At 37.9% G+C, this 15,672-nt stretch overlaps 1 protein-coding gene across 3 annotated transcripts in view; it reads right to left on the bottom strand.

Moving 5' to 3' along the window:
- HMCN1 (hemicentin 1) overlaps positions 1 to 15,672 on the bottom strand; it is a 433,459-nt gene that overhangs the window by 323,946 nt on the left and 93,841 nt on the right. For all 3 annotated transcript variants that reach the window (XR_006891498.1, XM_046681569.1, XM_046681570.1), the window contains exon 2: positions 8,941 to 9,011. Coding sequence is in view for 2 of the 3 variants with exons in the window: in XM_046681569.1 (XP_046537525.1) it covers positions 8,941 to 9,011 (71 nt within the window). In the remaining variant the exon portion in view is untranslated. The remainder of the gene's footprint in view (positions 1 to 8,940; positions 9,012 to 15,672) is intronic.

Here is a 15,672-nt window from a genome sequence, read left to right as displayed (position 1 = left end):
TCTCTCCTTCAAGGATTCTGTACCTTTTTATTGTGGCCTCTTTTCCCATCAAAATAAGACATTGCCCTTGTCCCTGGTTGGGATAGATTCCTGGTCTCTCCTAACAGATGGCTCTCTGTTTGCTCAGAGAGAAGGAGCCAGAGGAGGGCAAGGGCAGGCTCTAAGGAGGCCCTTGTAGCCAGTCATGATTTGCTAATTGTACTTCCTCTGGGCAGGCTTGCTTTCTCCCTGTCTTCCCTCTGACCCTTCTCTCTATCTCTCCTCTGTATGACTCAGACTCTCCCCACCCACTAAAATCACTCTCTTCCTTTCTGCTCCAAGAGTCACATGCAGATTTTACATTCTTTCCAGTACATTTGGTATTATCTTTGTTATTGACTAGTTGAAGAAGATTGTAATCTGATTAACGTGATAAAAATACACTTATACTGCTTATGTTATTTTATGCCTTGGCAAAAAAAAAAATCAATGAAATGCATTTTTTACTAATAAAATCATTATAATTAATGAATATTACAATTTATGGGGAAGTTGGAGATAAATTTTATGTTGTTTTTAGAGCTAGGAGTCATTAAACAAAATTAGTGAACTAAGATCCAGATCATCTCAAAGGAGGAGACTACACATATAGGGACAGAGTAGATAAATGGGAATTTTAAAAAATCAACATGAATCTAGAAGGATGGAGACCTGGTTTCAAAGTTTATGTGAGGAAGACTGAGGGACTTAGCTGGCGACTGCACCAATGTTCAAAAATGTGACATGCCTGCCAAAGAAAGCCAATCTCAGCCTGGAGCACTCACGGAGACCCCGGACATCACTCCAGAGGAGGCCCCCAGGTTTCATCTGGTGACAAGGCCATGCTATCAAATCACTAACTGGTGTTAGTTCGTGTCTGGGGTAGTGACAGGTTTCTGGAAGGGGTTCAAACATCTGATGTGGTAACCGAACAAATAATATTCAGAGTCAATTCCCATACCAAGACTCCACAATTATTGAGACTTTTTCAAGCCTAAGAATAAAAAAGACAGCTTCTTGAAAATTGCTTTTGATAAATTTGGATGGAGACAAAACTCTTTAATTCCCTTTACTTTCATTTTGTTGAGAGTGAGGTTTATTGTTTTCTCTAGAGTCCTGGCTTTAGATCGAGGAACATTCTCCCAAGGAAAACATTCTGACCTCCGTCCTTACCATCACCTAAAAACTGACAAAATCAGATAGAGTAACCCTTTTGGGAATAGAGCATTCCCCTGGTTGGTGAAGTAGCACAGATGGAGTGAATCCAGGCATCCTAGGCCAGTAGATTTTTCTTCTTAAATATTATTTTGTCACATGTAACTGCAATGTCTCCTCTGCAATGATTCAAGTATTTGCCCTTTTCCCACACACGCACACTTGGAAAAGAAAATCAAGAAATTTCCCATCAGAATTCAAACCTGTCCCATTCTAACTGCCTGTATATTCTGCTTTGCAAAAGCAATCCAACAGTCAGAATATCCTTCTATACTCTGTCCTTTGAAGTGCACACAAAAGATCATTAAGAAATCAACCAGATATTTGCTTCTGGATAGGGTACCAGGATGGACAGCTAGAAGAGAGCCAAGTATTCCCACCCAGATTCTTATCTCAGCGCCCATCCTTCTCTCCCAGAGGATATGAGATTGTTTGTCTCAGAGCATCCATTACTTTAGCAGAAAAGTCTAGCAACAAACTAAAGTTTTAACAGATGCTTCATTCAGGCCCCAATAAGTTTCAACTTTAACAAGAAAAATAATCAAAACACTACCTACAAATATATCTACAGTATAAACACTACCTTTCAATCTCTTACAATGCATCTTGTTCTTGTTTCTCTCCAAGGTGTTTGGGAGGCCACACTTAAACATGTTCACCATACTAAGTAGCGAGAACAAGTGCTGAGCAAAGGGAGCAATTTTTTTTTAATGTTTATTTACCTATTTGTTGAGGAAGATTAGCCCTGAGCTAACATTGGCAGCCAATCCTCCTCTTTTTTTTGCTGAGGAAGACTGGCCCTGAAATAACATCTGTGCCTACCTTCCTCTATTTTATATGTGGGATGCCTGCCACAGCATGGCTTGACAAGTGGTGCTTAGCTCATGCCCAGGATCCGAACTGGGAAATCCCGAGTTGTTCAAGCTGAGTGCAGACACTTAACCACTACACCACCAGGCCGGCCCAAAGGGAGTAATTTTTGACTTACAATTAACTTCGTCATTTGTTGCTCAGTAATTTCAGGTGAGTCAGTTATTCAAAGTGATCGGAGACAGAAGTTGAAGTAAAAATCTCGTAGAATAAATTCATTTAGTTGAGGATGAGCCCAGCCTAGACCTACCTGTGTCTTGAATTCTCTACTTTCCTACTCTGAAGTAAAACACAGAGAGAAACTACAAAAATAAATATGTTAATTTGATTAGATGAATAAGGTTCCTTAAACCAATATTTGGAAGGAAACTAGCAGAGCGATAAAGGAAATAGCTTTGGCATGAAATACCTCCAGTTTGGGAACCAGCCTCGCTACTTGTCAGTTTGGTGACCTGAGTAAGACATGTTAGCTAATATCTCAGAGCTTGAGTACCTTCATTTATAAAATGGGACATTCATATTTGTGTGGGTTTCCGGTGAGAGAATGACTTCAAAATACTTGCAAAACCTGTCACAAGGCACGTGTCCCATAATTGTTGCTCATTTATGGCATAAATATTTGGTGATTATTTCCCTTATAGAACTTTGGAGTACTAGAGGTAGTAGCAGTACTAACAGTAACAATAGCAAGCATTGAGCAAGCCCTTACTTTGGGCCAGACACTGGTTCTACTGTTCTTGAAGCTGTTACATGTACTGGACCCTTTATCTCACTTTCTTCCCTTAATTAAATATATGCTATTCCTCCTATAAAAGTGTATACCAAAAACGAAAATCACATGTTTTATAGCTCTACATTATATCTATATGTATGCTGACATATAATCCCTTCCATATTCTTTTTCTAGTCAATTTTTTTCTTTTCTGCTTTGTTAGTTTTTTTCTGTTACACATCAGTTGGGTTTTTAAAATTTATATAGAAGACCTCTATAAATCTAGAAATGCACACTTTTATACAGTAGCATGATTTCGAATACAAGAAATTAGATAAAGTGAATATCAAATCGGCCTCATAAATTGTTCTTCTAAAATCAGCATTGTCTTGCCCTCCTCTTATTAACAGTCTTTGCCAATCTGGCCTTGGTTTCTTACATTCTCCTTTGGCGGTTAATTCGAACAAGTGTCCTTACACTACAGTAAGACATTTCTCCCCTAACCTCAGCCTGCCGCAGCTTCTCTATTTATTCGTCTGTTTCTGTTAAAGAATGACAGTGATGGAGCTTACCCTTATCTTCTTCATAAATGCTCTAGCTCGTTGCTATGTGACGATGCTCTTCTACATATTTTTACTTATTCCTACTTTTTTTTAAGGTCAATTTTAATAACAGATTTTACAAAGGAAAATTAAATCATGTGTGAAGTTTTTTCAGTTTTGAAGGTTAACTATCCACAATGTAATTATAATTTCATTATTGTAAAAATATCTTCCTTTTTTTACATTTCAAATGTTTGACGAATATGCTTTTTGTTCTTTAAAACATTTGGATTAAAGGCTTAAAAGCATATCTCTGCCAACACCATTTTCTAAAACTCAACAAGCTTTGTAGTTTCTTATAAAGAATGTGACCCAAGGCAGGATTTTGCGCTGCATATTTACAAGGATATTAATTCCCAAAGCTCTGTGTGATTTGAATACCATTTGTTGTCATTTGTCTTCCCTTCTTTTCCCCAGAGAGAAAGCTCAGATGCTTTTCAAGTTACTTCTCTGTATTCCAGATGAAGGGGGATAAAGGAAAATGAAATTAATGTTATAAATTTAATGATTTAAGTGCAGTGAATTCTTTTTCGAAGTCTTTCTTGGAAAATTTTAAATTGTTCTTCCTCAAGTTAATTCCAATCTCTGTAAGAAAAATAACTGAGCCTAGTATAATGTTAATGGGAAAATATTTAATTTACTTCAAACTGAATTTACTTTTCTTGTTTTCAAAGTTATTACCAATGCGAAACGAATATTATTAGAGGTTTCCTCTTTTGAAAATCCAAGTTAGTTTTAATAGGAATCCTTTTTGCTCTTGATATCAGTGATTTTGGAGGAGTTACTAAAAATGGTAGAAAGGGAACTGAAAAAGGGTCTGGAAATTACACACAAAACAAAATCTAGTATCTCATACTAAAATTTTATGAAATTTGTGAAGTTTAGTTTCTCAGACTGATTCATAATATAATAAAATATTCTCTAAGCAACCATTGAAGAGAAAACAAAATATATTCTTTAGATTAAGTGTTAAGTGATAATGCAGCCTACGGTCTTTTCATATTTGACCCTTACTTAATGAATTTTTTTGCCATTGATTTAAAAAGGAATAGTTCACTAGAAACTTTGAAAGTAAAAATACTTCCATGGTGTCCCCAAAGCCCATAACAGTGTCTAATGTCGAATGAAGGAAAAAAATAAATATTTGATTTCTTCCCCAGCTGGTTGTTCTAATGAAGCATTCTCTTGGATCCCAAGACAATGCAAAAATAAATCCCATAAGATGCAGCCAGTCCAGAGGAAATCTCCAGGGAAATGGACACCAGCTTCCATTCCAGGGAAGAATAAAAGAAAGATTACTTTCTCGAACAGAGATATTATGTGATCCTATAGAGTGCATGGGGTCCAATTACAGAGGGTAGTGGGGGAGGGCCCTGGGGAGGGAACCAGTGGAGTATGAGTCAGGGATCACAATCCTTCACCCTGGAGACATGGGGGCAAGGAGGATAAGGGCACTCACTGAAGATCCTTCAGAACAAAAGAAAGGGAGAGGCAGGATATGGGGAAGTGGGTCTCATGGAGAATGGAAGTATTTTCATTCTGGTCAGATATCCAGGAGTATAGCCCAACTGCATTCTTGCACAGAAAAAAACAATGAATACAGGAAATCCCTTCCTAACATTCTACCAGCTAGAAATGTCAATTACTTGGCTCTTCTGAATCTCTATAATGTAATGAAAAGTGATGATTAGGTTTTTAAAGTATCTTTTGTACCATCAAGTGAAATTTAAATTATATTTGATATAGTTTTTTTCTGTTAAATATACATTTTTAGAAGAAGTCACTCTCATGTGACATTCATTTACTCAACAGCTATTTAAGTCCACTCTACTGCAGACACTGGTTCAGAGATTCAATGACAGCTACAAGGCATTTGCCCTTAGGAGCGTACAGTAGAACAGGAGAACATAAAAATGTAAACAACCAGGGCAATACAATTTCTAATTCCCATGATCCATGTACAGGATAGAAATTTTTATTAAAGATTTTTTCAGAGAATTTGGATATAGGTTTTTCACCCTATGCCCCAATTATGTGCATACCAGATACCATACCATATATTCCAAATCAAATCATTCACCAACAGTGAAACCAATCAAAGTATTAAACTTCCAACTCCAATTTGGACTCTGTTAATTTGTACATAGTGGTATAGTCATTCCTTCACTCTTTCATTCACCAAAAAGTGAGCAGCATAGATGTCAAACATTTTACTAGGGTGTTCAATGAGCTAAATCAGACGTGGTCCTTCAATGTGAAAACCCAACTACTTTGTGATGGACAAAGCCAGTGAGATATGACCAAGCCCAGAGGATAGGGAAGGATTCTCTGAGGAAGTGGTATTCAAGATGAGACTTCAAATACAGGATGTTAAACTAGGTTAAGGCAGCATGGAAATGAGGGCAAGATGAAGGACAGGAATTTCCTATTCAAGGAGAGTAGCATGTGCAGAAGCTCTATGGGAGATGGGTGAGGAAACAGATAAGGGGCGGCTCTATGCAAGGCCCCTAAGGGACATCACAGAGCCCATGGGAGACAATGGCACTAGACAGGACTGAAAGATAGACAGGTCTCAGGTCACTCAGAACCTTGGGAAGAATCTGATGAGGTGGGGGTAGCAGATGAGTGGACAGGGTATTGGGGGAAATGTGCAAAGATGTACTTTGAGATCATTTTGCCATCAGAGCAGAGAAAGGCATGGAAAATAAAAGCAAGGGTAAATGCAGGAAAATCACTTAGAAGCTTTTTTCCATTTGTTTAGACCAAAGATATAGTAATTGGGACTAGAGTGGTACCAATGGAAATGGAGAGAAGTCAATTGATATAAAAAATATTTAGAAAGTTAAAAACCAAGATTTGGGGCCCAGCCCGGCGGCACAGCAGTTAAGTGCGCACATTCCGCTTCGGCGGCCCAGAGTCCGCTGGTTCGGATCCTGGGTGCGCACATGGCATGGCTGGGCAAGCCATGCTGTGGTAGGCATCCCACATATAAAGTAGAGGAAGATGGGCACAGATGTGAGCTCAGGGCCAGTCTTCCTCAGCAAAAAGAGGAGAATTGGCAGCAGATGTTAGCTCCAGGCTAATCTTCCTCAAAAAAAAAAACAAAACAAAACCAAGATTTGATAGTTTGGATGTTGGTGGAGAAGAGAGGGGTATACTAAGAATGACCCAAATTCTTGGTATTATAAGCAGAATATTGTAGGCATCATTCACAAAGATAATAAACAGAGGACAAAGAGCAAGGATTTAGGACCAAGTTTGGGGCAGTGGAAAGGGAACATTTATGAGTTTCACTTCAAAGGTCCATTGCGACATCCAAGAGACTGACATAAGGTCTGTATCCCAAAGAAGAGGTCTAGGCTAGAAACACATTTATGTGGGTATGGATGACTTTGTCTAAAAAGAGGATATAAAATGAGAGAAAAAATAAGGCCAGTTCCAAAACCTTCAGGAACCTCAAGATTTAATGGCCAAGTTGAGAGAAATGAGCTGCCTAGGAAGCTGAGGAAAAGCGGGAAGGAAAATGAGAAAGTGGGTAAGGGAAGAGAATGTTTCAAGACGGAGGAGAGGCCAGTATTGTCAAAGATTACAAAGATGTCCATCTAATATGCTGACGACGGAAATGTTTCCACTGCATTTAGCAAAACAGAGATCATGGGTCACTAGCTAGAGCTACTCTGATGGAGTGCGGTGTGGGAACTAGACTGAAACAGACTGAGAAGAGAATGAGAGACAGTGTGCAAGCAAATGACGGCAGTGAATACAGACAACTTTCTTGGCATTGAAGGAATTGAGAAAGATAATTATTTGTAAGAGGATTTGAGAAAAATAGAGATTTGTTGCTTATTTTGTTCTACTTTTTATGGTTTTGTTTATTGAGATTTGTTTGTTTATCCTTTGGAGAAACTTGAACAAATTTAAAAGTAAACAGAGACTCTTCAGCAGTTGAGAGAGACAGTTTGATAACTTTAAGATCCTGAGAATGCCAAGGAGTTGGGATCAAGTAGAGAATGGGGATAGAATGGGTACTGGCTGTAGGTGGGTTAGATGCTAGGTATAAGGAAGCAGACTGCATCCATTTATATGTGCCCATGTGTGAAACAGTAAGTGAGGACCCTCGCTCAGAGTAGATCATTTGCTGAAATAGCCAGTAGTTAAAGGGTGATGGCATGGAGGCTTAAGAAGAGTAGATAAGATTTGCAATTGTCACTGGGGAGAATGGGAGATTTAATTGACCAAAGAAACACAGTAGGCTCTTGGAAGCATTAAGAGTCCAGTGGAGAAAGGTGGTTATGCATTTACAGTGGAATCAACCTGCTATGTTGTAAGATTTCAACAGCACCTGGCCACCAGTGGACAGGCATGCGTAACGCACATAATTGGGGTCATTCAGGAATGAGGTTTTGCCTTTTGAACAGAACAGCAATGGACAAGAAAGAAAAAGAAGTGTTTTTGAAATGATAGGACGCTGAGCTAGATTGGAGGAAAGTGAAAAAAGGAGAAATCTAATGGCCTGGGAGACAGGAGAGGGGTCAATGGACTAAAGCACTTGAAGAGGGTGAAGGAGCAGCTGTAGTTTAAGGAACTGAACAAACAAGCTTGGTGGATGGATGGTGACTGTTGGAGATTAAGATGCTTAAATGATTGATTTGGGAGTTGGAACGTATTGGGGTGATAAGGTCCGGAGAGTGTGTGTGGGCACAGAAGACGGGGATGGAGTAAAGAGAAGGTCATTGAAGACAACTAGCAGGTCAAAGAACTGAGGGGAGAGGTTCTGACAGGTATTTCCCATAAATGTGAAGTGCCCTGGAATGATGGCAGCCCTGAAGGGGAAAGGTAACCAATGATCTAGGTACCAATGGTGTAGATGAATGATGGGGAGTGGCCCAAAGGTCTGCAGATGACTGCTACAGAGACCATCCATGGAGGAAAGTATAGTGAAAGAGCCTCAGAGAAACAAGTTTTTGTTGTTGTTGTTTCCTGGTTTTTTGCATGTGTGTGTGAGGAAGATTGGCCCTAAGTCCTGTTTTCAGAATAATATTTAAACCAATGTTATTCACCTTCTTTAATAACCAAATTGTCTTTACAGTCAAAAATTTTATAAAGTTGACTTATAGCATAGAATATCAAAATTACCCTAATGATACCAGTACTGTTGTAGGGGAAGAACTAACTGTTCCTCATGATTTGAAGAAACTCATCTTGAGCAGGGCTCAGTAAACTTTTTCTGTAAAGGCTCATGTAGCAAATATCTCAGGCTGTGTGGGCCAAACAATCTGTTACAACTACTTAATTCTGCAGGAAGCAGCCGTAAACAAAGCAGAAATGAAGGTGATATTTGGAACTCAATCTGTCCCACTCCCACATCTATTGCTCAATTCATCCAAGACTCAAGTGAGAGTGGCATTAGAATTTTTAAAAAACAATAATTACTTCTTTCAGATTTAAAAATAAGGAAAATCAGCCAAAAGTTCATGACTTTCCTTCCCCCTAAAAGAAATAAAGTTGAAAGTAAGTACTCACCTGAACATATAGTTCTCTGAGTTCATACTGAAACTTCTTGGGATCTGTGGTAATTGTCACTGGGCCAATTTCTGTGAAGATAAAAATGACATAGGTCAATAAATAGTAATCAATAGCATTAAAGACTTTATTGTGTTTGCAAACGTCTTTTCACTATGTACCACATGGTTACTTATTAATAAGAAATAGTCAGCAAAACAACAAAGACTTTCTCAATTTATAGTTATCAAAGAATAACTTACAATTTCCTGTAAATTACACATACATCAAAAAGTGGATTTTTATCCTTGGGAAACGCAAAGGAGTAGTCAAAAATGTCACAGGACAAAAGGTCAGGAGACCCCAGTTTCAGTCCCTTTTTACTCTCACCAGTCAATGAATACTTACTGAGCATGTACTTGTTGCTAGACTCTAAACAAATCACTTATTCATCCTCTAATTCTGTTTTCTCAACCACGAATTGTAAATTTGTCTGCAACTTTTCTGTAAGTCCAAATTAGCTTAAAATAAAAAGTTTAATACTAAACAAAAAGAAGACAAATGACTTCCACTGCCTATCCCACAGGGTTTTTAAGGACTTGTAGAAGCACAGATATGAGGACATTAAAAGCTCAGGAAACAGTCCCGATCGCTTCCTTCCCCGTGGCTGGGGTTGCTCTCCATCACCATCATAATTCTCCTGAGCTGGCTTGACCACCATAATTATCTTTGGGGTTGTTACCACCTCTATGACTGCCCTCTTCTACTGCACACGTGGGAACAGATGGGGGCCATTGTGTTTCCTGGAAAGCCAGGACCTACGTCAGGTGAACAGGAGCCCAGATGCCAGTTTGGATTTAGTTAGCAATATTGTTTTTGGTAGGATACAGCAGGTCCATAGCAAATATCTTAAGGCACAAAGATCACTCTCTTTAAAACAATCAACTTTTGAATAGATAAGCGGAAAGTGGCCTTTATGGTTATCGATTACTTTCCCTACTAAACATCCATATATTTAAGTAATAGTATTACAACTCATCTCACTACCATGTGCACAGACGTATAGTCTTAAATTCCCAGAGTGGATAAGCGTTTTCTATTTCATCTAATCAAGATATAGGCTGCATTCAAAATTATAATGTGCAACTACAATACAAAATTATAAAGATACTCAACATTTAGCTTTTACAAAACATTTTCTCACTTCAGAAGCATACTACTAGAAAAGGATTTTATGACTTCAAAGGATAACAATTAGCCAGGTCTTCCATAATGTTCTAAATGTGATACAAAAACAGACTGAAGGATTTTAAAAATAAATGAGGTAAATTGTAAAGGAAGCACAATTTGTCTGCCATAACCCCTGTAATTTTTCTTAGAAATTACATGAAAAAAAGCCTCTATCTTTCACCATAGATTAGACACCTTGCAGGATGCAAAAGGGATGGAGAGACAATTGGAGAAACTGTGTGAAAACGAAAACATCTGCATTCCATACGAAGCAGAACAGTCATTGGCTGTGTAAAACTCATGTCCTGAGAAGAGGGAAACTCAGAGAAGCCTCCTCCTTCAAGACTAAACAAAGGCATACTTTGCAAAGGAATGCAAAACAGCAAAGGATATGCCAGGCAGTTACAGCCTAACATATAAATTGTCAGCAGCATTGTCAAGCCAAGCTTCTATGTTCCTACAGGGTATAATTCTGAAACAATTCTAGAATTCAAAACTCAAGAAGTAAAAAGGAATACTAGCAGAAAGCAATTACATAAGAATAAAAAGTGAAGACACGCAAGAATATTCCCTATAATAATAATTTAAAAAATAGCCCTGGATATATGCCTATTCTTCAAGAGTGGAGATCAAAGGATGCTATTAAAGTAAGAGGACTGATTAGCCTTCGTTTAGTTATCCAGTGACTCAAACATCCACCTCTTTTCAACAAAGATAGGAAACCTCTCCTGAAGCTCACTAATAGACATTTTTGCAAACCACACCGGACAGCTGAGATAAATCTTTTATCAGCTATGAGAAATATCCAGGAGAGGTAAAGGCTTGCCGAGCTGCCATATCCCCTCAGCTGTAAGCATCCTTCCTAACTTTTTCTGAATTGAATGATACGGCGATTTGGCAAAATCAGCCCTCCTCCCTTTCAAAACTTGCTTCCATTCCAGTCTTTCTCTTCACTTAATAGAGCCTGTGCCAGTTGTATCATGAGCAATTTCCTCTTCTCTTCCTTTTTGCCTGCGTTGGTTTCATCCCCTGCCAAGCCTTTGTTGACATTCAGCAGGTACGACTTGTCCTCTCTTCCTGCCTCAACAGGGTCCTCTAATGCTTATAGAATTAAACGGGAACTCTCCAGGGCATTCCAGGCCCTCTCTTCTTTTAATCGAATCTCCTGACTTCTTCAACACCACGGAGCATGAAGCTACTGCCCTTCCTCACCACCCCCACAGCCATCCCCACTGTCTTTCATCTGCCTGTACACCTCTCATTCTAAACAGCCTAAGTCCTATCTCCTTGAATGTTTTTCCTTTTCTCCAATTTTCTTTAATGTTGTTTTGATAATGTTTATATAATAAAGACACGGGAAGAACAAAGGTGCATGACATTTAACAGAATGCAGAGATCATCTCCACTTTATTCAATTAACTTTATCTAGTTGTTTACAAAGAAAATCTACCAACCAGAATAATAAAACAACTATCAATCTCCAAATAGAATCTTCAAGCTGGAAGGGGCATTAAAGATCACTTGGTTCAATCCTTTTATCTACAGATAAGAAAACCTGAGGTCCAGAAAAGATAAAATTGAAAAACTTTGTTGGTGAAGAAAGAGGTTAAGATACTTGGTAATGTTTTCTGCACTGAGCGACCTGCACAGCTCACTCACATTACCTCTTCGAGATCTCCAGTCTGTCAATGATTATATCACTACCAACTCTCCTCCCTTCCTCTGGACCATGGGCAGGATAGGCCAAGCTCAGAGTGCCTAACTGGATGCATACAACATCCAGAATTCTCTATTGTCACATGCCTGGACATCATCTTTAATACACCAAAGAAAAGTTATCCTTACTGTCTAGTGGATACTATAATCAAACACACAAAGAAACCTCTCTGGAAAATTCCTTCTCAGATCTATTTAACAAATGTATATTGAGCACCTAGGATAGGTGGTTGCCACTGGTACATGAAGATGAACAAACATGATCCCTGCTCGCCAAGTCCTGATAGTCTAGTAGAGAAGATAAAACCGGAAATATGTAATTACAGTACAATGTAGTAAGTGCTGAAACAGAAGTATGGAGAAGGCAGTATGGGAGCACTAATTAATATAGACAAGTTTTTTTCAAAAAGAACCAAAGGAGATTTCAAAAAGGAGATGAAAATTTAGGACTTCAAATTAGAGAAAACAAATAACTTCTTTATTAATGCTAATTCTTCTTAAAATTTTATATACCAAGTTTACAAAAGATGTTCCCATAATCTGTCAAATTACTGTTATGACCTATAACCATCTGTATTTGCAAGTATTTCTACAATTCACAATACTCTGTAATATATTGTGACCCCCTCTGAGCCTCATGACAACGTCAGGAAGAAGTTAGAACAGATAAATAATTACATAAACAACAGAAGCTTGGGTGATAAGCCAAAGTCACCCAGCCCCTTTGAGGGCTACCACAATACCATGTGCCTGTGACATGATGCCATCTACCACATGAGACTGCGATTGCCACTGCTTTTACGTCTCCCTCACTTGACTGTCAGCACAAGATGAACTGTTTCAGTGTACCTATAGTAGACTCTCAATAAATGTTCAAAGATGAGAGAGAAAAAAAATAAAACGAATAAGAGTTAAACCCAGGCCTTCAGATCCTTTATTTCTTGCTCTTTTCATTCCACCACGGAGCTCCCATGCTGCAGCTGAAGACCATGTTCCATGATCAGGATGACACTGACTCGGCAACTGAGGTCTTCAGTTTTCTGTTAATCAAAACGGTTTGTTCTTTTCTTTAATCTACTTAGTGATGTAGAGAATCAACAGATACAATTTTCCACATATAGCTTATCTCGAAAAACAGAAGATATATTAAAATAATACGTATTATTATAAATATAAGAAATACGTCGTGCTTCAGAAGACCACGTTTGATTTAAAAAAAACGTATCTGAAACTCTAAGGAAGTCTTTCCTCTTTTCATTAATTTTGTTATTTCCAGTTTCCTAGGGATTTATCAGATGGGTTGGATTTATTGCCAGCATCTCAGCCATTGTTCTCTTAATCTGAGTTGTTGGATTGCATTTGGGAAAATAATGGAAAGAAGTTCACAAGGTAATATTTTCTTTCACTGCTTCACTTGGCGAGATCGATATCCAGTTCCTCGCTTCCTTTTTCCTTTCCACCAACAGATTTCTGCTCCTTACAGCTTTTCTTTATTCAAAGTGGTTCCTTAATAATAAGAGGAATATTTACTGCTGCTTGTGGGGTCTAAACACTGCCTGTGCATGATTAACAGTGTTCACAATTTCTTTAACAAAAAATACAGCTATTGGCTTTATATTCATAGTTACACATAAATAGGTGAAAAGTTAAAATGCGAACCCCTAAGCTGCCTTATGAACTAGTCAATATTTACAAAGCATTATAGAAGAATCAAAAAAACATATAAATCACAGGACCTGCCACAAAGAAATTTAAATATAGTTGAGAACTTTAAAAGTAGCAAGCCATGAAAAGAGAAAAAGTCTAATCCAGCATCTGAGAAGGGCCAAGTGATACAGATGCAGAGGGACAGCAAATTTTCCCAGTGCACAGGGAGAATAGAGAGATCTCTGAGCTCTAGGGAAATACACAGCAAAGGCATCAAGGAAGACACGAGGTATGGGTTGGGACTTGAGAAGAACACCAGATTAACAGGGGGCGACATTAGAGCAAAGAAATTCCAGGCTTTGGGGCATGGCCTGGTCAAAATCCCTTCCATGAGCTGAATCTCAACATGTTCCACTTTCTAAAAATTCTACTGTCAATTAATTTAACACAAATCAATTACAATGTCTTCTATGCCTAAAGCTGCTAGTATAAATATACATATGCAAGGCATTAAAGTTGTCTAAATGAAAATTAATAAATTATGTTTCATGCTTTGGGATGCTACAGAAAATCAGATTAATAACTATATTTACTTTTACTGTTTTCAATTTAATCTATAACACGCTCTTTTCAGATTTCTCCATCCTCAATTACAATGCTGCTGTCCAGCACCACTTTTAAATCATCTGCATCTAATCCAGAAAAATGGAACAGTTTCCCGACTTTGAGCTGAGCTAATGCCAAGTATATTTCAGGACTCATTTAATTGAGTACATTCCTACTCATATTAGAACAGGTAATTTTCAAGACCACTTAAAGGTCCTTAATGATTGTTTTGACATAAAGTGATGTATTTGGTGTGTTTTATAAAATCCAGGTCAATGAAGAATTCATGCATAGCATGTTATCTAATATTGATTAAATAGCATTCTGCTCCACTATCCAAAGAGATTATTCACTTACCAATGAGTTGTATGATAACCTTAAGCACATGCATTTAACAAAATTACAGATAATACATGTACAATGCAAGGGTCGTTTCACTTGGACTGAACAGGATACAGAAAAAATTGTGAACATGAATTCAGTAATGTCACACAGCTGTTTAGAACAGGAAGCAAAGAAGAATGCCATAATCACTGACGCAGGACTTAGAGGTACACTGAGTAGGATGTTATTGCTTAGACTGGACTGGTGCCAGGGCTGCAGCAAGCACTCTTGCAAAAACAGCTACGGAATTTTTTTTTTTTTTTTGAGGAAGATTAGCCCTGAGCTAACATCTGCCGCTAATCCTCCTCTTTTTTGCTAAGGAAGACTGGCCCTGACATCCATGCTCATCTTCCTCTACTTTATATGTGAGGCGCCTACTACAGTATGGCTTGCCAAGTGGTGCCATGTCCGCACCGGGGATCCGAAGCAGCGAACCCCGGGCCACCCAAGCAGAACCGTGTGAACTTAACCACTAAACCACAGGGGAGCCCCATCCACGGAATTTTTAATGGCCAACAAAGTTCAAACTCTCAGTTTTACCTGTAATCCTAAATATAAATGGCATTTTAATATCAAATTATATCCATGCATTGATGAGGTATACTCAGAGAGATAAGAAAACATACATTGTCATGCTATTTAGTAAAATTTAGTTAACAAGCTTTCCAATGTGATTAAGGTACTCTAAAAGCAAACAAAAAGAAAATTAATACTATGTACAAGAACATTTTTTTAACTTAAATAATGATATTCTTATATGAAAATGTGTTTTAAATTTTAGGATGAAAATATTAGAATTCATTTCAAAGTTGTGATTGTTCTCTTGGACAATTCTTTAGCATTAATGGTCTTCCAATTAAATGTAGACATCAGCGAGGAATAAAGAAAAGAAAAATTATAAAAGGAGAGGTAAAATGTTGTTGAAAAAAAAACATTTGCAAATCCTTAGAAAAGAATCATTAATATTGTTGAAATTTCCATGTTAGGAGAATAGACTTAACTTCAACCCTGATTATTATTTCCACAACTAAACAAATGTATGTAGTTGTTTGATTACGTTTTCAGAGAAAATATAATTCAGTGATCCAAAACCAGATTTATGAAGTAAATACCCTACTTGCAAAGATATGGGAATCAGAGACATTGCTAAAAATATGACAGATGCTTTTA

This window comes from Equus quagga, chromosome 13 (assembly GCF_021613505.1).
Source record: "Equus quagga isolate Etosha38 chromosome 13, UCLA_HA_Equagga_1.0, whole genome shotgun sequence".
Taxonomy (NCBI): Eukaryota; Metazoa; Chordata; class Mammalia; order Perissodactyla; family Equidae; genus Equus; species Equus quagga.
The sequence above is the reverse complement of the archived record's forward strand: the minus strand, read 5'-3'. Positions and strand labels throughout refer to the sequence as shown.